General features: G+C 40.4%; 1 protein-coding gene across 1 annotated transcript; it reads right to left on the bottom strand.

The window, feature by feature from the left end:
• Positions 1-222: 222 nt before the first annotated feature.
• On the bottom strand, positions 223-24,303 carry LOC133863328 (UPF0664 stress-induced protein C29B12.11c). Its single transcript, XM_062299276.1, has 5 exons — positions 24,021-24,303; positions 2,638-2,749; positions 1,064-1,135; positions 760-971; positions 223-671 (listed from the first exon to the last, which is right to left on the bottom strand). Exons 1-5 carry the CDS (start codon positions 24,128-24,130, stop codon positions 563-565), a joined length of 615 nt encoding a protein of 204 aa, XP_062155260.1. The 5' UTR covers positions 24,131-24,303; the 3' UTR covers positions 223-562.
• Between the last annotated feature and the right edge of the window lie 1,333 nt (positions 24,304-25,636).

Here is a 25,636-nt window from a genome sequence, read left to right as displayed (position 1 = left end):
TGCTTATTCAAAAGATGAATTTCACACCATCTCAATTGAAGTTATTTCCGTAACTAAAAATGAGAATTGCTGATTTCGCAGGCCGTTGCCCATCTTCCAATAATCTTACAAGTTAAATTGAGACTGTCAAGAAACCCCCACCTGTGATTCCCACCGACAAAATTAATTGATTCATTTGGCAGAAAGGTACATAATTTGGTTTAAAAAACTGACAAAATAATATATATTTTGATGAAAGTAACTTTTGTATCGAGGAAAATCAATCCGTACAAACACTAGCATATAAAATGCTAGAACCAACAATTACAACTTCCAGAAGGAAATCAAACTAGACAACTACACAGTTAGAGAGAAACACATCTAACAACCACAAGTACAGCAGAAAAAAAACCAGAACAGCAGCCGGATTCAGCTCCTGGTTTGAACAAAAAAAAAAAAAAACCAGCAAAACCAGGTCAAAGCAAACAACACACAGCAAAACAATGAATATTCTTCAAAATAGTAGTAATTTACTAGTTTTCTTCAAACATGTAATCATACGCTATAATACATGGGATTAATATTACATAGCGTCCTCAGCAGAGTGGGACTTGTACGTGCGTCTCCTCAGTTGAGACTCAGATGTGGGCTGCTGTAAAAATATTCTTGTTGGATCATTAGGATCAACGTATCTGCAAAATGATTAATAGATATTCAATCAATGATTTCTTTGTATTCAACTTGACTAGAGAAAAATACAAGAGAAGCGATTTCACGTACGCATGTCTCATCATTTCATCAACAGGAGTTTGTGCTGCTTGCAGAGGATCCAAACGAGGTTGTTCCCCCGAGTTAGATTGTTGATTGTATTGTCTCACTGAAGAGATCAAGTTAAAAAATAGTGGAACAAAGGTTCCACAGCCCCCTTCCTTGAACAAAATCTTGAATGAATGAGTGGAGTAAAGTGCCCTGTGCTGGCTTTCTGGAACTACCTGAAAGAAGTTAAAGAGATGGTCAGGATCTTGGAAATAGGAAAGGGTCATACTCATATCCAACAATTGTAGACCTCTCACTGTTTTCTTACAGGCTCCACTTGACCAGAAATATTGTTGCAGAAAAATATTGGTTGATTGAATTTTTCACCATGGACATAAAGCTGCAAAATAAACCATCCATGAATCAGTGAGACATCAATACATGGTCATAGATGAACACAGCCCGACACATCAGATTACAACCCAACCCCACAAGATGTTTCATCACAAGGCTTGAAACAAAACACAGAAATATTTGTTGGACCCCAACAAAGTCATGAATGAAGCTTCATCTGTAACCAAGCTCCATGTTACATTAAAGAGCAGCCGTTGTCAATTGTATAGACTTAAATAATGCAACTTCCTCCTTCCATCCATTTCCAAAAACAATGGTCCTAAATATCTCTATCAATGCTCACAAACTCCTCAACTTCATAAGATCCTACTTGCGATTACATTATCAATTACTACAAAAGCAACTGAGATAGTGGGCGATATGACCTTAGAAAGATAAATGACAATCTTCTCTACCTCTCCCCCATTTTTTTATTTTTTATTTTGTGTTGAAACAGCGCCTCGCTAAAACTATACATTCCTCCAGGCTAGTGTAAGGGATTAAAGTAGCCAGATCAGTAAAGTTGGGAACCAGGACGCAATGCTTCTCCCCCCCCCCCCCCCCCTCTCTCTCTCTCTCTCTCTCTCTCTCTCTCTCTCTCTCTCTCTCTCTCCATATGTTGACACTACTCATTAAAACCCTTTTTAAATTGTTTAATAAATGGGTCAATTTCGGATCAACTCGCTTAACCCGTATAAATTAAATTAGTTTTTTTTAAACAAATTAAAAAAAAAAAAAACAGAAGGCTAAAATTCATATAAATTCATTTTTAAAATTCACACACACACACACACACACACACACACACGCACACACACATATTGCATTTAAATTCATATACAGGTCGAAATGGGTCATGTTTGGGTCAACCTAACACGACTTGTTAATTAAATGGGTTGTGCGGTCGGGTCGGGTCAACCAACACAGCCTGTTTATTAAACGGGTTAAGTGGGTCGCGTTATGTCAGGGGTATGACCCATTTTTAACTAAATGGGTTGTGTTCGAGTTGACTCATATCAGGTTGGCCCGTGAGTCGACCTGATATAAACTCAACACGCTAACACGAATTGTCAACCCCATAAAACCCTCTCCATATGTTGACACTACTTCTTGTTAAAACCACATCATTTATCCTAAGTTAGCACCCAATTTGTTCCTTAGATCCCACATCCCAAACTAATGTCAACATAAAAAAAGCTTCAGAAAAAGCAAACTAAGCCCATGGAGTGTTATATTCAGACATCTCTGAACCAACTCCAAGGGGTAACAAAATATATAATAAGGGATGACTATTGTAGCCGCTATAGGAGGAAAGTTTGAAGAGAGATAACTGAAAGGGTAAAAGGATGTATTCTGAAGCAAAACCAACAACCAAAATTGAAAAGGGTAAAGAGCCAATCTCAAACAGGTCATTAGGTTTATAGCAACTTCTTTAGCTTCAAACAGAACTACAAAACCACGAGACATAGCAACAAAATGCACGCAGGAGAGGAATATACGGGTACATACCAGAGGCATATCAAAAGCAGTTAAGTTCCCAACAGGCTTGTTTGCAACAAAGACCATGCGTATATTGGACAAGTAGATTGTTCCCTTTGCTTTAAAGTGACCGCCATGAGACCTGATAATTCAAGGTGAGAGTCAGTTTAAAACTGGAATATTACACCATTAACTACCTCAGCATGAATAGTCACTTGGTCAGATGAGACTCGAGATACAATAGCACTGTCATCCCATGACAAGGACATACCAAATTAAGTCGTACTACAGAAGGTGAAATAACAAAAATTCACTCATTGTACGGTTGTACCCTCTCATTACATATCATGCTTGAATTAGGTCCATGATGAATGATGATGTGAACTCCACAACCAACCACACCCACATACCACTTCATTAGGTTCTAGCATGAAAGATGTTTTGCAAACTAACTAAAGATGAGAAAGTTCCAGAGTCTCTTACTGGAATTCAACTTAATAATAATAATCATTGTTATAACCCAATACAAGAAAATTACGATCCCAAGCTTAGTTCTTGCCAATTGGGTTGGTATATGGAATTTACCAAAGTAATTTTAAAGGTGGCTGCCTGTTTTAAAAAATATATAGGGAAAATACATTTAAGCCCGAACTTACACCTCATTTTCAATTTGCAAGATACACCATCTGTTAGTACCTCACGATCAAAATGGACAGAAAATACCACACTGCACTATTTTTTTACTTGAAATACTCAAATTAATCCTAAAATTTATTTATTTTTGATAAGTAATTTCTAATTAACACTAAAATTTATTAATGGTAAAAAAACAACAGAAGAAAGAGGAAGGCTAAGCCAAACCACACTCAACATAACTTTATTGTAAGGATTTACATGATCCAATTGAGGGTGATAGTGCCAGGCCAAGCAACATAACTGAAAAAGAGTGTGAGAAGATGCACACGAAAACCATTGGGTATGTCACAGACAATGGGTTGACCTTAGCGTGTTACATCATGTTTCTCAAGAGATGGATGCCTACAGTCTTTGTAAAAAATTGGAGGGTATATATGAGAGGAAGAAAACTAGAAATAAAGCTTTCGCAATTAGAAAGCTTGTGAATTTGAAGCTTCAGAGCAAAGGTCCGTTGCCGAGCATTTTAATGATTTACAAGACTTGGTCTCAATCAGTTGATCACGATGAAAATAGTGCTAGTCTGCTAGATGATGAGTTGCAAGCACTATTGCTTGAGAGTTGGGAGACTTTGTTGGTGTCATTTAGCAACTCTACTCTGAATGGTGTGCTACAACTGGCTATGGTTAAAGACATTTAATGAAGAAACCAGAAGAAGACACATAGGTAGGGATAACGCACAGGCTCTTGTTACAGAGAACATACGAAGAAGAAAGTGTGGCGATACTAAGGGGCATGGTAAATCCAGAAGTATCAAGTGCTTTTACTGCGATAAAAGGGGTCAATGGTGTTTACTAGATAACAGATTTGTTGCACACTTTACAAGACACAAGTAAAGGTGTGTGATGATGTAAGGAGCTCTTCTGGAGGTTCTATGTAATTACAGAGGAGAAGTAGAAGATCGTGAGTGACGAGTGGGTGACATGAGGCGCAAGGAGAGGAAACTGAGTTGGAAAGAGCTCGTCACCTGGCCAGTCAAGAATTAGTTGCATCTAGCTGTATCAAGTGTTTCTTACGTAATATAATACGTCATCGTTTTACATTTGTTCATTGTAACTGGGTAACTGATTCAGTAGAAAGAGAGGGAAAGTTGTATAAAGAGAGGAGAGGAAAAGAGAGAGGTATTGAATTGCTTACATTGGAGGAAGTGAGAATTCCATTCCATTACCTTCTTCTATCCGTAAAATCCCTAAGAGATCAATTGTTCTCTTACAAGAGGTATCAAAGCCCACGGTCCGCAACCAGTTTCATGAAAACACAATCAACATGCTGGAAAACAACAGGACGGATCAATCGCATGAATTCCAGCTTGCTCTTCTCAATATGCAAGTGGAGGTCAATTCTGTGAAAGATTCAATGAAACAATCTTACTAGTTGGAATGAATTTCTGAAAGCTATTAGAGCTAGATTTGGAAGGGATCTTATGATGATCCTATGGAAACTCTTACCAAACTACAACAGTCGGGGTTGTTTGAAGAATATAAAAGCCAATTTGAGGTTTTGGCTCATAGGGTACATGATTTACCAAAGCATCATAAACTCAGTTGTTTCTTAGGAGGATTCAAGCCTGAAATTAGGTTTCCAGTCATAATGTTTAATACACAAACTTTGGTAGATGCCAACACTTTAGCAAAAATTCAGGAAGAAAATATCTTGAATAATATTAAGAGTAACAGAGCTTTGTGGGTTCCAAACCACTATAGAAGCAACAATCAGGGAGGTTCGGCAGAAATAGCAATGGGGTTTAATAGAAATAGTGGCTTTGTGGGAAATAAGAGCCAGCTGCAAGGCAATCAAAGGTTGGGATTCATTCTCTCGATTAACTAGATTTGTCGTGGTGGATGGCTCCAAGATAAGTTTTTGGCATGATTTGTGGTGTAGGGAACGGCTCTCCAAGTAGCTTTTCCAGTTTTATTTGGTATTGCCCGTGTAAAGAATGCTGTTGTTGCAGATAATTTGGAGCATTTGGGCGACTCAATCTAGTGGAACGTGAGCTTCACTAGAGAGGCTCACGATTGGGAGGTGGATGTCTTTGTTTCTTTCTTCCAAGTGTTGCACTTAGTCAAAGTGAGCAGAGACAGTGAAGACAAGTTGTGGTGGGTCTCCTCCAAAAAATGAGTGTTCAAAGTCAAGTTCTTCTTTTACTCCTTAGCTAGCTCTGGTTGTCGCTGTTTTCCCTGGAAAAGTGTTTGGCGCACTCAAGCTCCCTCAAAGGTTGCCTTTTTTGTGTGGACCACGGCTCTTGACAAGATTATCACCCTGGACAACCTTAGGAAACGGCATCCTATCATGATAAACCCTGGACAACCTTAGGAAACGGCATCCTATCATGATAAACAGATGCTATATGTGTAATTGGAATGGGAAGTCCGTGGATCATCTACTTCTCCACTGCGATGTAGTTTCTATTTTGTGGAGTTCCCTCTTTAGTCGTATTGGGATGTCTTGGGTTATGCGCAGACGGGTTATCGACTTGCTTGCATGTTAGTAGTCCTCTGGAAGACTAAGGAGCACTGCGGTTTGAAAAATGGCGCCTATTGCCTCTTTTGGTGCTTATGGAGGGAAAGAAACAGTAGGAGTTTTGAGAACTGTAAAGTACCTTGGAAGAGATTCTTTCCTTGTTCTACCATTCCTTGTATTTTTGGACTACGGCTTATGTCCACCCTTTGTCCTTTTCTTTTCTTAACTTTCTCGCTCGCTTTTCTCTTTCTAACTAGGTGTTTTCCTTGTATACTCCTGTACTAAGGGGCTTCTTACGTTTTTTTTTTTCATAAGATTGGTTTTTTACATATATATATATATTTTTTTTTAAAAATAAAATAAAATGAAAGAGTTTTTCAAAACTCTCGTATGGGTGTTGCTTAGAACATAGGGGGTAGTTTGAATTTAGATAAAGCCTTAATTCCAGATCAAAAAATTTTCCAGGCTCAAATGGAGGAGAGAAGAAGGAAAGAGTTGTGTTACTCTTGTGATTCTAAGTGGAGTAGAGGTTGTATGTGCAGCTCCAAAACTCTTTATGATTGAAGAGTTAGAGGTGGAAGGTGAAGTTCCCTTACCTCAACAGTATCTGGAAGAAGATCATCCATGAGACCTTTGTATAGAAGATTCACCTAAGATCTCTCTTAATGCCATCACAGGCACTCCTAGCCCAAAAACTATGAGACTTGTAGGTATCTTAAAGAATCAGTAGGTGGTAATTCTTATAGATTCAGGCAGTACTCATAACTTTGTGGATTCTCAATTGGCTAAACTGCTGGGTGTTCAAGTTAAGGGTAGCAATACTATCAAAATCAGAGTAGCTAATGGTCAGGAGATTACTAGTCCTGGCATGAGCCATGAAGTTCCTCTAAAGATTTAGAAATCTGTGTTTCAAGTAGACTTACACATTCTGCCTTGGCTGGATGTGATGTTGTACTTGGGACTCAATGGCTGAGAATTTTATGCCATATTTTGGGGAATTTTGTGAGCCTTACTATGGAGTTTCAATATAGCAAAACTAAAAGCGTGTTGCAGGGTTTACAACAGGTTCCTCAAGTAAGCGAAGATGCTAATGCTTTCAAGTTATCTAATAAGAGGAAGAGATATGATACATTGCCACCCCAATACATAACTCCTGACCACCTTTGCCCACGTGACAACTTTTACTTTTACTTTTTTTTTTTTTTTAAGAAAAAAAAAAACTAGTTAGGGGACTACCTTGCCACATGGGCAAGGTGGTCAAAGAGTTGTCTTGGGGTGGCAAAAGATCATATCTCTAAGAGGAATAAAGGAGTGTTAATGCAGCTGATGGAATCCAAAGACAACACAACTATCGAAGCTCAGGAGGAAGATTGGCAGCTAAAAGTACAAGGGCCTTTCGACAGAATATCAGGATATTTTCCTTGAGCCAAAAGGACTACCACCCAACAGATCCCATGACCATTCAATTCCACTCATGGAAGGAGTCAGCCCAGTTTCGATAAGGCTATAAAGATACCTTTTTTTTTTTTCTATCAAAAGGAGATTGAGAAAATAGTAAAAGACTTGCTGCAATCCAGAGTGATTAGGCACAACAACAACCCATTCTCATCACCAGTTCTCTTAGTTCAAAAGGCATATGGCACTTGGAAAATGTGCATGAATTATAGATCACTCAACAAGGTTATAATTAAAGATAGATTTTCAATACCTATCGTAGATGAGTTGTTAGATGAACTGTGGGGGGGCTAGCATTTTCTCAAAATTAGACTTAAGATATGGTTATCATCAGATCCGGGTAATGGAGGATGATATACCTAAAATTGCATTTCGAACCCATGAAGGCCACTATGAATTTTTAGTGATACCCTTTGGGCTAACTAATGCTCCATCAACCTTCCAAAGTCTAATGAACCATGTCTTCACCTTACCTCAGGAAGTTTATCCTAGTATTTTTTGATGATATACTAGTGTTCAGTTCTAATGAGGTAATCCACAAAAAACGTCTGCAAATCACTCTAGATATCTTGAGGAAATCTATTGTTGCTCCCTTGACAGCAATGTTAAGGAGAATGCTTTTTGTTGGGATGATAGTGCCAAGGAAGCTTTTCAGAACCTTGAAATAGCTGTTACTCATGCCCTAGTCTTGACTTTACTTAATTTTGCACAACCCTTTGTTATAAAGTGTGATGCTAGTGGGTTAGGAGTGGGAGCTATACTGATGCAAGCTAATAGGCCCATTGCTTATTTCAGTAAGGAATTGAAAGGGAGAGCCCTACACATGTCAACATACGAAAATGAATTGTTTGCCTTAGTTACAATTATTCAAAAATGGATGCCATATCTCCTAGGTCAAGCTTTCATCGTGAGAGCTGATCAACGGAATTTGAAATTCTTACTAGAATAGAAGGTTGAGTCTCCTTTCCAACAAAAATGGATTACAAAGTTGTTGGGCTATGACTTCATTTTGGATTACAAAAAAGGAGTAGAAATGCCTTGTCGCGAAGGGAAGGTTGGGAAGAAGAAGCAACTCTGTTGTACCTATCAATACCAACAACAGATTGGGTTGCAAACTTGAAAAACCAGTATCAACAGGATCCAGAGTTGGCAAAATTGTTTACCAAGTGGCATGACAACTCCTTAGACACCCAGAAATTTTCTCTTAAAGAAGGTCTTCTTCTCTATAAGGAGAATTCATGTTGGTGGCTGTCACCAGCTTAAGAAAAGTCCTGCAGTTTGTGCATAGTGATCCTATTACAGGGCACTTTGGTTATGAAAGAACTATGCAGAGGGCTAAAAGAGATTTCTACTAGAAAGGTATGAAGAAAGATAAGTTTATCAGAAAATGTGCAGTTTGTCAACAAAATAAAAAGGAAACACCTCGCCAGCAGGGTTACTTCAACCTATTCGTATTCCTTTTTTTTTTGATAGGTAAAATAACGAGATAGCATTAAAAGCGTAAAGGCGCCCCAAAGCATACACGGAGTATACAAAAAGGACACCAAAACAAAAGAAAAAAGAGAGCAAAGAAAGAAACCCGAAAAAACCCAAGAAAAATTACATTAAATCCCCAATCTCTTGCCTCTAAACCTGCTAGATCCCACACCCCTAGCATCGAAATTGATCGGGCATTCTAAATTCTTGACCTCTCTATTCATTTTTTTCTTAGAAGTAGATACCGAGTTCTGCCCCTCATCCACCAATGTCAAGAAATCTAGAAAACCCTCCTTAGACCCCATATAAGAAATCCCCATTGTGCTAAAACACAACTTAGCATCTTTCACTGCCTTGGTGTGAACAACCCCACCCTCCAGGCCATCCCCCGACAAATTCTCACCCAACTTGCATTGCTGATCCCTCCAAGACATCCCAGGTAGAAACTGGGGAGAACGCTCAACCACCGAGGAGAACGGTCTTGGAGGAGACACAGCCCAATTATACCCACCAAAAAAGCCCTTCTGCAACGAATTCGGGAAGAGAGGGCCCTGACCACGACCCATGCTAAAACACGAACTTGGACCCGGACCCGAATCCTGGGCAGTGCCCACCGCCAATTCCGGAGCAAGCCCACTGCACAGAACCACCTTTTCCTTAGCGACCGGAGCCACCAGAGGAGAAGCCTCTGGCGAAGGAGCAGAATATAGTCAGACATATCCTTGGATTTTGGATAGTCTAACCACCACCACAAGAATTACAGAATACCCTTGAAAACTGTGTGCATTCTGTTTCCTCCATACACACTATTTCAAACACAATGGAGCCATTTACCAAATCGGTATCAATGTCCAGTTGCCCTTTTGCCCCCTCCAACTTCCCAAACATATCTTTCACCGATCGCGGCATTACCCACACCACACCAAACAGCTGTAGGATCATACTCCACAACTCTGTAGTAACCATATAATGCAGGAACAAATGATCAATGGACTCTTCGGAAGTCTTAGACATGTAGCACCACTCCATCACAATAATGTTCCTCTTTCGTAAATTGTCCAAAGTTATGATTTTCCCTAAAGTTGCCGTCCACACAAAGAAAGCCACTCTCAGGAGAACCTTAACTTTCCAAATACTTTTCCATGGAAACGAAGACTATAGAACTAGATAAAACCTCATAGTAAGACTTTACTTCAAAGGATTTTCTTCACCCAGGAATCCAACAAATTGTATCTTTGCCTTCCCTCCAACTTTAAGAGAATACAACATCTCAAAAAATCTACTAACCTCTTCCATCTCCCAATCATGAACAGGTAGAATAAATAAAACATTCCATAGAATTGTGCCATTATGTCTTTGCATATTTTCCGCCACCCAAGCATCCTTGCCACATGCAATAAGAAACAGCTATGGAAAAAAAGTCTTCAAAGGTAACTCCCCACACCACACATCATGCCAAAACAAGACTTTCGAAACACCCCCGACCTCATATCTCACATGAGTTGTAAAAGCATCCCAACCCCTCCTAATACATTTCCATACTCCTACTCCAAACGAACCCCCAACCTCCTTAGAGCACCACCCACCCCTCATACTTCCATTTTGATAGTCACCACCTTTCTCCAAAAAAATCCCTTTCCAAAGCAAACCTCCATAGCCATTTACCCATCAAAGTTCTATTATATCGAATCATATTTCTCCTTCCTAATCCCCCTCGAAACCTTCCGAGAACAAATCGTAAGCCAATTAACCAAATGAAATTTAAATTTATCTCCAATACCACTCCAAAAGAAATCTTTTTGAAGTTTTTTCCAAACGATTAGCCACTCCCATTGGAATAGGGAAGAGAGACAAAAAAATATGTAGGCAAACTCGAAAGAGTGCTATTAATCAAAGTTAACCTCTCACCCTTAGATAAATACAATCTCTTCCACCCCACTAATCTATTTTCCATCTACTCAATAATACTATTCCAAATATGAGAGTCCTTATACTTAGCACGCAACGGAGAACCCAAATACTTTATAGGAAGCGAAGCCATACTGCACCCAAGAATGCTAGCCAACTCCTCCACATCCCCTACCTCACCTACAGGAACAATCTCAGATTTAGACAAATTGATTTTCAGCCCCGAGACCGCTTCGAAACATGGCAGTAAACATCTCAGATCTCAGAATTGGTCAGCACTAGGATCACAAAAGATCAATGTATCATCTGCAAATAATAAGTGAGACACCATCATAGCCTCTTGCGATTGCGATCCTACTGAGAACCCAGAGAGTCGCCCATTGTCCACCGTGCAAATAGCATCCAACTGAAAGCCTTCATCACCAACACAAACAGAAGCGAAGACAAAGGATCCCCTTTTTATAAACCCCGGGAGTTACTAAAAGGCCTTATAGGCGACCCAATGATAATGATAGAGAAAAAAACAATTGAAATACAATGAGCAATCCAGCCTCGCCATCTAGCCTCGCCATCTCTCTCCAAAACCACATTTCTCTGATAGAACTAATATATTAGGTTGTTAAACCGTGCTCTATATATGAGCTTTCATTGAATATAGATAGGAGAATTACACGAGATTATCATAAACAAGAACTCCTATACATAATTGATCTAGGACTTCTTTAGCTCTCAACTAACTAGAATACAATTGATCTTATATCACTAACTTCAGACTATGACTCCGAATAGAATTAGGACTCTTCTCAATAGTCTTCAAATTGTATTGTGCTGCACAAGACTCGTAGTTGGAATTTGAGTCTTGTGGAGATGTGTTAATACCCTCCTTCAAGATCAACGGGGGAGATCACATGTTGAGCTTGTAACAAAAGTGATGAAACTTGGCAGAAACGAGTGGCTTTGTAAGGACATCAGCAGTCTGATCTGAACTGGGAACAAAACGAACAACCAAAGATTTATCAGCTACACGGTCACAGACAAAGTGGAAGTCAATTTCCACATGTTTTGTATGGGCATAAAAAACCGGATTAACTGCCATGTAGGTGGCACCAATATTGTCACATCAAAGAGTTGGTAGAGTTGAGTGAGTGATTCCAAGTTCATGAAGTGCACAAATCCAAAGTAGTTCAGCTGTAGTATTGGCAATAGCTTTATATTCGACTTTAGTAGATGATCTTGAAACAGTCGGTTGTTTGCTTGAGCTCCAAGAGATTAAATTAGAATCTAGAGAAACACAGTAGGCACCTGTAGAGCGATGATCATCGGGACATCCAACCCAGTCTGCATCGGAGTATGCTTGTAATGTATTAGAAGAGTTGTGATGAAGAAGGAGACCATGAGAAACTGTATGCTTCAAGTATCGAAGAATTCTTTTAGCTGCTTGCCAATGAGGTTTGACAGGACGATGTATGAATTGACACACACGGTTGACTACATAACTTAGATCTGGCCGAATGAGAGAGAGATACTGTAAGCATCTGACTGTACTACGGTAGAGTGACGAATCTTCCATTTGATCACCTGCAAAAGCTGAGGGAGATGAGGAAGAAGCCATTGGAGAGGTGATCGATTTTGCTTCATGCATATTTGTTTTCTTCAAGAGGTCAATGATATAACGACGTTGAGAAAGTAGAAATCCAGAATCTAGCTTGAGTACTTCCACACCAAGAAAATAATGATGATCGCCTAAGTCTTTGATAGCAAAATCTGCACTAAGAAGCTGTAAAAGTTCGGTAATAGTTGCCTGATCTGAAGCGGTGATGATTATATCATCAACATAGATAAGAAGATACATAGTGATAGTCTTGGTGAGATAAATAAAGAGAGAAGTATTAGCTTTAGAACCCACAAAGCCGAGTTGAAGTAGCTTGTTACTAAGTCTTGAAAACCAGGCTCTTGGGGCCTGTTTGAGGCCATAAATCGCCTTTTGAAGCTTGCAAATATGTTAAGAAAAAGTAGGATGAACAAAACCTGGTGGTTGCACCATATAAACATCTTCAGAAAGAAACCCAGAGAAAAGCATTCTGGATATCAATTTGCTTCATTGGCCAGTTAGTGGAATAAGCAAGAGATAGGACTGTCCAAATCGTAGTAGGCTTCACTACAGGGCTGTAAGTCTCTCCATAATCTACCCCGGCCTGTTGATGAAAACCTTTTGCAACAAGCCGAGCTTTATTTCTTTCTATGGAACCATCAGCCTTTCACTTGCATCCCAAAATATTTTGAGAAGGATGGGGAGGAACAAGTGACCAAGTCTAATTTTGGAGAAGAGCATTGAACTCGGTTTGCATGGCATTTCACCATTTTGGAATATGGACAGCATTGGAGTAGCATGTTGGTTCAAGATGGGCAGGAGAAGATGCTGCCACTAAAGCTTGAGGAACTAGATACCAAATTCTACCATCTGTGAGTTGCCGTTGCTGGACAATGTTGTTCATTGATCGAGTTCTTATAGGATGTACTTGAGCAGGAGGCTGATTTGCATAGGAATTGGAACAAGGCATATTGGGAACTGCTGGAGAATTATTTGAAGAACTAGGGGATGATCGGGAGTGAGAAGAAGAAGAAGATAAAGTAGGAGGATCCAGGGGACATATAGTGGTAGGAGGAGGAAACAATAATTGAGGAAGTACAATAGGAAGAGAAACGCTTGAAGATTCGGGAATAGGAGAGGCCTTGGAAAAGGGGAACCGGTCTTCATGAAAGATGACATCTCTTGAGATGTACATCCGGCCGGTTTCTAGATGGAGACATTTATAACCTTTGTGATGTTGGCTATACCCGAGAAAGACAAATTCCTCTAAATGTGGAGAAAATTTGTGAGTTATAGGGACAAAGATTTGGATAGCAAGCACACCTAAAGATTTTTAGGAAAGTGTAGTCGGGTGTTGTATGAAAAAGTATTTCAAAGGAAGATTGATTTTGTAACAATGGAGTTGGCATGCGATTAATGAGGTAGCATGATATAAGACAAGCTTCATCCCGATATTTTTGGGGAAGATGGCTGTCAGTGAGCAACGCCAATGTGGTATCAATGAGATGTCTGTGTTTACATTCAACACATCCTTGTTGTCGATGTGTATGAGGACAAGAGAGACGATGAGTAATACCAACAAATTGAAAATATTTATAAAAATTACGATACTCACCACCCCAATCAGATTGAACACTTATAATTTTATGATTAAGTAAACATTCAACCATGACTTGAAATTGAAGAAAAGTGGGCATGACATCAGACTTTGCTTGAAGAGGAAAAACCCATGTATATCTAGTGAAAACATCAATGAACGAAACATCATAACAATTTCCATTAACTGAAATAGTTGGGGATGGTTCCCATACATCAGAATGAATTAATTGTAAAGGTTTACAAACTGTAGAAATAAATGGATAAAATGGCAATTGATGTCCTTTGCTTGAGCAAATGCTGAGCAAAAAGGATGTGCCTTATTGGAAATAACTGGAAGTTTAAACTGATACAGGACACATTGAACGGTGCGAAAAGCTGGATGACCTAAGCACTTGTGCCAAGAGGCCGGAGTGGTGCGTTCACCAACAAGAGCTTGATTTATTGACGACGATGACAAACTAGAGGGAGAAGGAAGCAATTGATAGAGGCCATCTTTAAGGTGCTTGTGATGAAGAAGAAGCCCGGTTTGTTTGTCCTTGATCAAAAAATAAGAAGAGTGAAATTCAAAGAAAACGGAATTGTCAATGGCAAATTTTCTAACGGACAAAAGATTTTTACAAATAGAGGGGACATGAACAAGTTGATTTAAGATGAACTTACGATGAGACAATGGAAGAAAAGCAGTACCAGTATGAGAAATATTCAAACCTGTTCCATTGCCTATGCGGATTTGGTCCTAGCCGTGGTACTCCTCTTGAGCTAAGTTGAGATTCTGAAGATGTGCGGTGAGTTGCACTGGTGTCGGGATACCAAAAGTCTTCGACTGGCAATACCGGTGTGGAGTAATAACCTTGGGGATTGGACGGCTGGTACGACTCGGGCTGTTGGGACGACTCAGGTGGTTCCTGTCGGTAGTAACAACAGACAGTTGAGTGACCGAGCTTGCCACAAATTTGACAGGTAGGCCTAGAAGATGCTGCATTCGGGGAGAAATAGGAACCGCGTCCTCTGTTGCTGTTGAAAGACCCATGTCCCCGGTTGTAAGGACGACCGCCACGACCACGGAAACCTCGACCGCGAAAATTTGAATTGCGGGTGGTGATGTTCGCAGCAGGTGGGTAAACATCAATGATTGGGATTTGTTGTTCCAGTCGCATCTTATGAGCAAGTAAGTAGTCGTAAAGTTCATCAATGGACAGTGGGTCGACTCTAGTTGTGACCGACGTCACAAAAGGGTTGTATTCGGAGCCGAACCCTTTGAGGAGAAAAGATACACTCTTAAAATCATTGAGACGCTGTCCGGCGGCTGCAAGGGTGTCACTAAGCGTCTTGATGGTTTGAAAATACTCGGTGATCGAGTTGTTGCCCTTCTTGACCGTTGCGAGCTGGAAGTAAATTTGCCTGACCCGAGCACGAACTTGAGACGCGAAAATGGTGAGCAGCGTGTTCCAGAGAGATGAAGCCGAGGGAGAGCCAACCGCATGGATGACATAAGGCTCAGACAGTGTAGAAATCAAAATACTAAGAATCATCTGATCCCGTTGATTCCAGGCGAGGAAGTTTGGGTTGACGACGGTGGCAGGAGCTCTGGCCGCAGGGCTTGGATTCAGAATCGTCTGGGTAGGAGGTAGAGAAGAACCATTGAGGAAGCCATAAGCGTCTTGGCCTTTGATATAGGAAAGAATCTAAGTTCGCCAGGCCATGAAGTCACCTTTGGTGAGTTTGATATTAAGGTTATGGTTCATATTTGGAACTGAATAAATGACAATGGGCTGGACGGGTGGTGGGGGATGCTGTGAAGCATGGGAAGCTGCCGATGTGGCAGAGGATTTGGAGTAGGAAGAGGCCATGGATCACGATGTTTGTCGATGATTTGGCTCTGATACCATGATAGAACTAATATATTAGGCTGTTAAACCGTGCTCTATAGATGAGCTTTCATTGAATATATATATATATATAGGAGAATTACAGGAAATTATCATAAACAAAACTCCTATTCATAATTGATCTAGGACTTCTTTAGCTCTCAACTAACTAGAATACAATTGATCTTAGAACTCTTAACTTCAGACTTTGACTCCGAATAGAATTAGGACTCTTCTCAATAGTCTTCAAATTGTATTGTGCCGCACAAGACTCATAGTTGGAATTTGAGTCTTGTGGAGTTATGTTAATACTCTACAATAAATAAAGCAGAAACTCCCAATTGACATGATCATATGGCTTCTCCAAATCCAATTTACAAATAATGCCTGGCATCCCAAATCGAATCCTGCTATCCACACATTCATTAGCCACCAATGCAGAATCCAGTATTTGCCTTCCCTTGATAATAGCAGTCTGAGAATGAGAAACAATCTTCCCCAGCATTGACTTCAACCAATTTGCTAGAACCTTGGCAATGATTTTGTACATTCCACCTATTAAACTTATGGCCAACCTCCTCCTCGATTGCTGTCTTATATTCCAGGCACTACCAAGGTGGATGCAGTAGATGAAGTGCTTCATAGCAAGGAGTAGATTTTGATTCTTTTGCAACAAGCACAACAAAGGATGAAAACAACCCTGTCAACAACACACAAGCACAAGAAAGAGTGATGTTATTTCTGTCAATGGACAGCACAGCTGTCCATAATTGTTCATTATTTCTTTCCTTATTTCTCCATCTCTTATTTTTGTATAGTTGGTATATATATATTTGACCGATTATGGTTTGTACGTATAGGGCTAGAATCATGCGGGACTTTATTTTTTCCATGTATAGCATTCATGTAAAGTCTTTATAATAGAGAGAACTCAAGGCTAAATTCAGCCATTCACATAATATTTTGTCATGGTATCAGAGCCCAATTACTAAATTTTTTGCTTCCTGATTTTTTTCGGTTATCGGCTTCTCGGTGGTTTCTCGGTGGTTCTCGGTAGTTTCTTGGTTTCTCGGTGGCTTCTCGGTTTCTCGGTGGTTCTCGGCCTCAGTCTCTCGAAACCGTTTTCTGCAGCTTGGGTTGGTGGTTTCGGCAGTTTGTGTGGTTCTCGGTGGCTTTCTCGGCACTTCTCTGGGCAACAGTGTGGATTGTCCCTCTCAGTGGAGTTCTCGGCAGAATCTTTCTTCTCGGTAGAAGTCTCTGTTTCTTCTCTATGGATTCAGCTCCTGTGTGTGTTAAGTTTACTGGCACCAATTATGCTACCTGGGCATTTCAGTTTGAGTTCTTTCTCAAGGGCAAGGCGCTTTGGGGTCATATTGATGGCACGGATGTTGACTCATCGTCAACTTCTGAAAAATCTAAGGCTGACGGGTCTTCTCCGTCCTGGGCTGTGCTTGATGCCCGTATCATGTCCTGGCTTCTTGGTTCAGTGGAGCCTCATATTGTCACTCACTTGCGGCCTCATCGCACTGCTCAAGCTATGTGGGCTTATTTGAAGCAGGTTTATCATCAAGTTAATGATGCTCGTCGTTTTCAGTTGGAACATGAAATTGCCATGTTTCAGCATAATAGCCTTTCCATCCAAGATTATTACTCGGGGTTTTTGACTCTTTGGCACGAATATGCGGCCTTGGTTACTGCGGACGTTCCTGCTGCCGCTCTTTCTGCTATTCAAACTCTTCACGCCACTACACAGCGTGATCAGTTTCTTATGAAACTTCACCCTGAATATGAACCTGTTCGGTCCTCTTTACTGAATCGCTCTCCGGTTCCCTCTCTTGATGTTTGTTTTGGTGAGTTACTTCGTGAAGAACAACGTCTTAGTACTCAAGTTATTTTGGAGCAATCTCATGGCAGTTCTGGGGCTGCCACTGTGGCCTTCTCTGCCCAAGGCCGTGGACCACCTATGCATTCTCGATCGTTGCAGTGTTTTTGCTGCAAGGAGTCTAGGCATATTGCTGTTAATTGTCCTAAGAAATTTTGCTCTTATTGCAAGAAGAAGGGTCACATTATCAAGGAATGTCGTATTCGTCCCTCGAATCGTCCAGCCCAGGCATTTTAGACTTCAGTTCTTGCCACGCCTACTGCTGCTCCTGCCGCCCCTCCTGCACCAGATTTTTGCACTCCAGAAATGGTCCAACAGATTCTGATCTCAGCCTTATCTGCAATGGGGTTTCAAGGTAAACATTCCCCTAAACTCTGGTATGTGGACTCGGCCGCTTCTAATCACATGACTCCTACTCACACCGCTTTGCGCCATGTTCGGCCCTATGCTGGTAACTCTATTATTCAGACTGCCAATGGCAGTTCTCTGCCAATAGCTGCTGTCGGAGATGCCTCTTCTACACTCACTGATGTGTTTCTTGCTCCTCAGCTTTCCACAAATCTTATTTCGGTTGGCCAATTAGTTGAAAACAATTGTGATGTTAAATTTTCTGGTGATGGTTGTGTTGTGCAGGACCAGGTAACGGGGGAGCAGATCGCGAAGGGACCTAAAGTGGGGCGCTTGTTTCCACTAATTTTACCTGTTCCAGTTTCGTCTCCAGTTTCTTCTATTAAGTCTTTTGCTTGTAATAATGTTTCCGATCTTAGTATGGTGTGGCATCGTCGTTTGGGCCATCCCAATACTCAGATTTTATCTCATGTATTGAATTCTGGTTTGCTTGGTAATAAAAACAGTTCTTCTTTCTCTCTTGAGTGTGATTCTTGCAAACTTGGTAAAAGCAAAATTCTTCCATTTCCTTTGCATGCTAGTCGGGCATCTCGCTGCTTTGAACTTATCCATAGTGATGTTTGGGGTCCTTCTCCAGTGAGTTCACATGAGAAATTTAAATACTATGTGACGTTCATTGATGATCATAGCAGATTTACTTGGGTCTATTTTCTTCGCTCTAAATCTGAGGTCTTTCGTATTTTTACTGAATTCTTTGCATATGTGCCAATCAATTTTCTTCTTCTATTAAAACATTACGCACCGATTCTGGTGGTGAATATTTGTCTACTGAGTTTCAGGCTTTCTTGGCATCTAAGGGTATTCTTCATCAACGTTCATGTCCCTCTACTCCTTAACAAAATGGAGTAGCCGAACGTAAAAATCGTCATCTTCTTGATGTGGTACGTACTCTCTTGTTAGAATCTTCTGTTCCGTCCATGTTTTGGGTCGAGGCTATGAAAACTGCTACTCACTTGATTAACCGTTTACCTTCTCAAGTTCTACATACGGAGTCTCCCTATTTCCGCTTATTTGCTAAGCAACCTAGTTATGATAACCTTCGTACTTTTGGTTGTGTCTGCTTTGTTCATTTACCTCCTCATGAGCGACATAAATTGTCTGCTCAATCTGTCCGTTGTGCTTTCTTGGGATATAATGTGTGTCAAAAGGGATTTGTTTGCTATGATCCTATCTTACGTCGTACTCGTATTTCTAGGAATGTTATTTTCTTTGAAAACCAACATTTCTTTCCTGTGTCCTCTCTGTCATCGTCCTCTATTGTGGTTCTTCCCTCCTTTGAGGAGTGGCTCTCAGATCTTCCTCCTCTCAGTTCCCGATTTAAACCAGGTATTGTGTATACAAGACGCTCCCGCCCACAGCCTCTTCCGGTCGCTCACTCGGTATCTGATCCTACCGCGCTCCAGATTCAGCCCGTGGCAACATCTTCTGAGCCTTTGGTTAGTCGCTCTTCTCGAGTGTCTGTACCTCCGGATAGGTATGGTTTTTTCTTCTTCTAGTGCTGACAGTTCTATTTCAGCCCTTACTGCTACATTGGCCACTTTTGATATTCCCAACTGTTACTCACATGCTGTCAAGCATGATTGTTGGCGACAAGCTATGCAGGAAGAGATTGCTGCTCTAGAGGCTAATCACACCTGGGACATTGAGCCCTGTCCTCCTACTGTTGTGCCCCTGGGATGCAAATGGGTTTACTCAGTCAAAGTTCGATCTGATGGAAGTTTGGACCGTTACAAGGCTCGGCTTGTTGCTCTTGGAAATAATCAGGAGTATGGTGTCAATTATGAAGAGACTTTTGCTCCAGTGGCTAAAATGACAACTGTTCGTACGATTCTTGCCCTTGCTGCTTCTAATGATTGGCCCCTACATCAAGTGGATGTTAAGAATGCTTTTCTCCATGGGGATCTGAAAGAATGTATTTACATGAAGCCACCTCCAGGCTTGTTTTCATCTTCGACTTCACATGTGTGTAAGCTTCGTCGCTCCCTTTATGGTCTCAAACAGGCTCCGAGGGCCTGGTTTGATAAATTTCGCACCACTTTATTGCAATTTTCATTCAAGCAGAGCAAGTATGACACCTCTTTGTTTCTTCGGAAATCGGACATGGGTATTGTTCTTCTCTTGGTCTATGTTGATGATATTGTGATCACTGGTTCCGATTCTATTTTACTTGACCAGCTCAAAACTCATCTCTCGGGGTCCTTTCATATGAAAGATCTTGGGTCTCTCACATATTTTCTTGGTCTTGAGGTGCATCGTGGTCCCTCCGGCATTTCCCTCAATCAACATAAGTATGCTAGTGACTTGGTGGCTACAGCTAGTCTTCAAGAGGCTTCTTCTGTTGATACTCCCATGGAATTAAATGTCAAGCTTCGCAAAGAGGAGGGTGACTTACTTGCTGATCCCAGCCTATACCGGCAGTTGGTGGGCAGCCTCGTTTATCTCACCATTACTCGACCAGACATTTCCTTTGCTGTTCAGCAAGTCAGCCAGTTCCTTCAGGCTCCTCGTCATCTACATTTGACTGCTGTTCGAAGAATTATACGCTATGTTCGCGGTACTTCTGCCCGTGGTTTATTCTTTCCTGCCAGGAATTCTACTCGTCTTGCCTCTTATAGTGATGCTGATTGGGTTGGTTGTGCGGATACACGTCGCTCTATCACTGGTTGGTGTGTGTTCTTAGGTGATGCCTTGATCTCCTGGAAAAGTAAGAAGCAAGACAGAGTCTCTAAGTCATCTACGGAATCTGAGTACCGCGCTATGTCTCTTGCTTGCTCAGAAATTATTTGGCTTCGTGGTTTGCTTGCTGAATTAGATTTTATTGAGACCGACCCTACACCTCTATATGCCGATAATACCAGTGCTATTCAGATCACGGCCAATCCTGTCTATCATGAGCGCATCAAGCATATTGAAGTGGACTGTCACTCTATCAGGGAAGCCTTTGAAGCTAGGATTATCACTCTTCCACATATTTCCACTGATCTCCAAATTGCGGATATTTTCACCAAGGCGCTCACCCGTCATCGACATTGCTTCCTAAGTGGCAAATTGATGCTTATTGATCACCCTGCATCAATTTGAGGGGGGCTGTCAATGGACAGCACAGCTGTCCATAATTGTTCATTATTTCTTTCCTTATTTCTCCATCTCTTATTTTTGTATAGTTGGTATATATATATTTGACCGATTATGGTTTGTACGTATAGGGCTAGAATCATGCGGGACTTTATTTTTTCCATGTATAGCATTCATGTAAAGTCTTTATAATAGAGAGAACTCAAGGCTAAATTCAGCCATTCACATAATATTTTGTCAATTTCAATTTTCTCCACTTTTAAATCTTATGTTGAACGGTTCTTTAATACCAAAATTAAAGCAATTCAATCCGATTGGGGTGGTGAATATCACCCTGTCAACAAACTCCTCCACCAAATTGGCATTCAGCATTGTGTGTCTTGTCCCCATACTCACCAACAAAACGGTGCTATCGAATGGAAACATCGGCATATTGTCGAAACCGGTCTAGCACTGCTCTCTTATGCTCATTTACCCTTAAAATTTTGGGATGATGCTTTCTCCACTACATGCTACCTCATCAATCGCATGCCCACATCAGTTCTGAAAAATTATTCCCCATTTGAAACACTTTTCAAATGCTCTCCGGATTATACCTTCTTACATACTTTTGGATGCCTTTGTTAGCCCAACTTACGTCCCTATAATTCAAACAAGTTTCAACCAAGATCTGTCCCTTGTTTATTTCTAGGCTATAGCCCTCTTCACAAGGGCTACAAATTCCTACACTTGCCCACTAATCAACTCTAAATTTCCCGAGACATCATTTTCACTGACTCTGCATTTCCATATACGTCTACCTTATCCCCACTTGAGTCTAATTCTTGTAATCCTAGGCAGCAATTCTCCTTGCCTATTCTCATACCTCAGTCGGCTGCACAACTCCCACAACCTGTCATAGAGTCCTCCTCTCCCCATTCCTCTCAGTCTCTGCACTCTGCACCAATGCAGCCCCTCTCTTCAACTTCTTCTAGCTCTGCTGAGTCACCATCTCCAACTGAAATTTCAGCATCTCCCTCTCCCCCTTCAGTTCCACTTGCATCCTTACATCCCATGGTCACTCGTGCTAAAAATAACATATCCAAGCCTAGAGAATTTATAGATGGTAGAGTTCGGTATCCTCTTTCGAGAGCCCTGCTTGCCGAGTCCTCAGCTATAGAGATGGAGCCTAGTCATTCTACAGCCGTGAAAGACAAACATTGGAGAACATCCATGAACACTGAATTTAATACTTTACTACAGAACCAGACTTGGACCTTAGTTCCTCCTGATCCGGCCTCCAATATAATTGGCTGAAAATGGGTCTTTTGGATCAAAAGAAAAGTTGATGGATCGATTGAAAGGTATAAAGCAATGTTAGTTGCAAAGGGATTTCATCAACAACTGGGCATTAATTATGGTGAAACCGATAGCCCCGTGATCAAACCTACTACGGTATGCATTGTCCTATCAATTGCTCTCTCCAATGGCTGGCCCATTCATCAAATTGACATACAAAATGCCTTTCTTTATGGAGACATTTTTGAAGTGGTATACATGTCTCAACCCCCCGGCTTTCCTCACCCTCAGTTTCCCAATCATATGTGTAAACTTCAAAAGGCCTTATATGGCCTGAAATGAGCCCCAAGAGCTTGGTTCTCCAGGCTTAGTGGTAAACTATTGGAGCTCGGCTTTCATGGATCCAAATCAGACACCTCTCTCTTCATCTACAAGTCCCTGCTTACACTATGCTAGTATTAATTTATGTGGATGACATTCTAATCACATCCTCTAAACCATCAGCAGTTTCTACTGTTTTAAAGACATTGAAACAAGAATTTGCTGTCAAAGATCATGGGAACCTCCATTTTTTTTTTTTCTAGGAATTAAAGTTATACCAAGCTCAAATGGTTTCATCCTATCTCAGCATTGCCACATTCTGGACATTCTCATCAAGACCAAAATGATTGAGGCAAAACCGATCAACTGTTCAATGGCCTCTTCAACTCACCTGTTGGCTTTTGAAGGTGATTTATTCTCTGACTCGATTTTGTTCTGCAACACAGTAGGCGCAATGCAGTATCTCTGCATCACAAGACTGAACATCTTCTGTGCTAACAAACTTGCTTAGTTCATGCATAATCCTACGGATCTACACTAGCAGGTTGTCAAAAAAGACTATCTTAAGGAAACAGTTCAGTATAGTCTTCACTTCCATCGTGATAAGATATGTCTTCCCAAGATAAAGTTCCTACTTCTATGCATTCTCAAGATGAAGATAAAACCTAGATGATAGGAACTAGTGATAAGATAAATAGTTTGAATTCCAATACTTAGATCAGATTGTAGTCTTTCATTCTCATCAGAACTGTAATCTCCTAAACTCTTGTAACTACGTTCTAGTATCTCTATATATACAAATAGCCTATACCAACATTTGGTAAGGCAGTACAAAGCATAAACACAAAGTCTTTAGATTTTATAGTGTTTGATTAATTGCTTATGTGTGATTTTTCTTATACTCGTTACTTGGGTTATTAATCATAGACAGTAGATTGACCCAACACAAGCCATAAGTAGCGGCCAAAACCGGTAATGGGGTGTTTAGGAGCACCCCAAAACGATTAAGTGCGTGGCCTAACCACCCCTCAAACCATGAAAACATCTTTGACAGTAATTTTCCAATGACAGCAGAATAGATTCCAAAACCATTCCTGTACGTTCAGACATTGACTTTAAGAACATAGATATTTTAAACAACCCAATCATAGAATGCACGACAGTTAAATTCGTTTTCATTTGTAAATTGGAGAATCCTGCTCAAAATAATGCATCCTCCAAAGCCAAAAATACAGCCAAAGAGAAATCAACTCACGCCAGTCTCTGAGCGAAACCTCTGATTAAATCGGGAATCGACGAATAAAGAAGGAGAAGGCGCAGTACGCTCCGAATTTTTTTAATAGTAATCCAGATTGCATATAATAAAAGAAGAAGATGATGAGAAGGAGAAGAGACTGACCCGGGAATCTTATCGACCTCGAATTCGACGCCGTCTCTGGTCAAGACAAACAGCTCGTTGACGAAAGGAACGGGCATCCCGTTCGGGAACAGTTGAGGGTTTAGAGCCATCTAACAAAAATGAAAAGAAGAAGATCTCGAACGCTTTGCCAACTAACAACTGAAGGAAGAGGAGGATATGATTATGCTTGATAGGTATTAATTTGGTACTTGAGGGGCGGGGGGGCGGTGGTTGTTCGTTGTCGGATTGCTCTGTCCCAAAAATGAAGCAAACACGTACTTGAACACGTGTCCAAACCGCACGAGGAAAATCCCATCTGCGTTCCACAACCTTCTGGAAGGATTTCCACGGGGCAATCCGTGCATATTGCTCGCACGGTCGGGACAGTTTGGAAAGCGTATGAACGGTGGATATGCTTTTTTCTTTATTATTATTGTTATTATTTTTAACATATAATTATTATCATCAATTTTTTTTTGTCAAACTGAATAGAATCGAAACAATTTTGGTGTTTCTAATATTTTGAGAGCGAAAAATATGAATTTACAATCTTATTGGTCCATCAAAATTCGATTAACTAATGTACGATGAAGAACGCAAGTTTGAGGCCGATCAAAAAAACCTTTGAACATATAACTTTTATCAACAATTTTTTTGTGTCAAATGGAACAGAAACAGTACACCCTCGGTGTTTCTAATATTTTAAGAGTGAGAGATCTTAATTTAAAATCTTTTCGGTACACCAAAATTCGAATTACTAACATACGATGTGAATGTGAGTGTGTTTGATCGGAAGAAACTTTGAACATGCAACTTTTATCATCAATTTTTTTGGGTCAAACGGAACAGAATCGGTACACCCTCGGTGTTTATAATATTTTAAGAGCGAGAGATCTGAATTTGAAATCTTTTCGGTACATTAAAATTCGAATTATTAACGCATGATGCAGAACGCGAGTGAGTCCGATCGGAAGAAACCTTGAACATACAACTTTATCATCAATTTTTTTGGGTCAAACTAAACAAAATTAGTACACCCTCTGTGTTTCTAATATTTTAAGAGCGAGAGATCTGAATTTGAAATCTTTTTGGTATATCAAAATTTGAATTACTAACGTACGATGCAGAACGCGAGTGTAACGCCCCCAAACCGCTATGGGTTAGGTTCGTCACTTTTCTCTTTAAACTGCAAAGATTCGTAAGGTCTGCCAAATATCTTAACTAGTATGCTGATTTAAATAAATAAAAATAATAATGATTTCAAAATATCAGAGTTTTTAAATAAATGCGGAAACGGTCGTTTAATTGTAAAAATACAATAACTGAAAATTATGGGGTAATATAAATGAAATGTCCTAATGCATTCCTAGATCCCATCCCGGCCACCTACGTCTCTCTGTTCATAACCTGAAAACAAAAACAAAATAAGGGGTGAGCACAAAAAAACATGCTCAGTAAGGAATCCTCAACCATAAAACAGTTGAGTTAAATTCTTTTGAAAATCTTCAAACTATTGTCAAAAACTTCTTTTAAATATCTCCAAAACATTTGTGTAAAAACTCCCTTTTATAAATCTCCAAAACATTTGTCAAAAACTCCCTTTTTATACACAATTA

Source organism: Alnus glutinosa, chromosome 1 (genome assembly GCF_958979055.1).
Source record: "Alnus glutinosa chromosome 1, dhAlnGlut1.1, whole genome shotgun sequence".
NCBI lineage: Eukaryota > Viridiplantae > Streptophyta > Magnoliopsida > Fagales > Betulaceae > Alnus > Alnus glutinosa.
The sequence above is the reverse complement of the archived record's forward strand: the minus strand, read 5'-3'. Positions and strand labels throughout refer to the sequence as shown.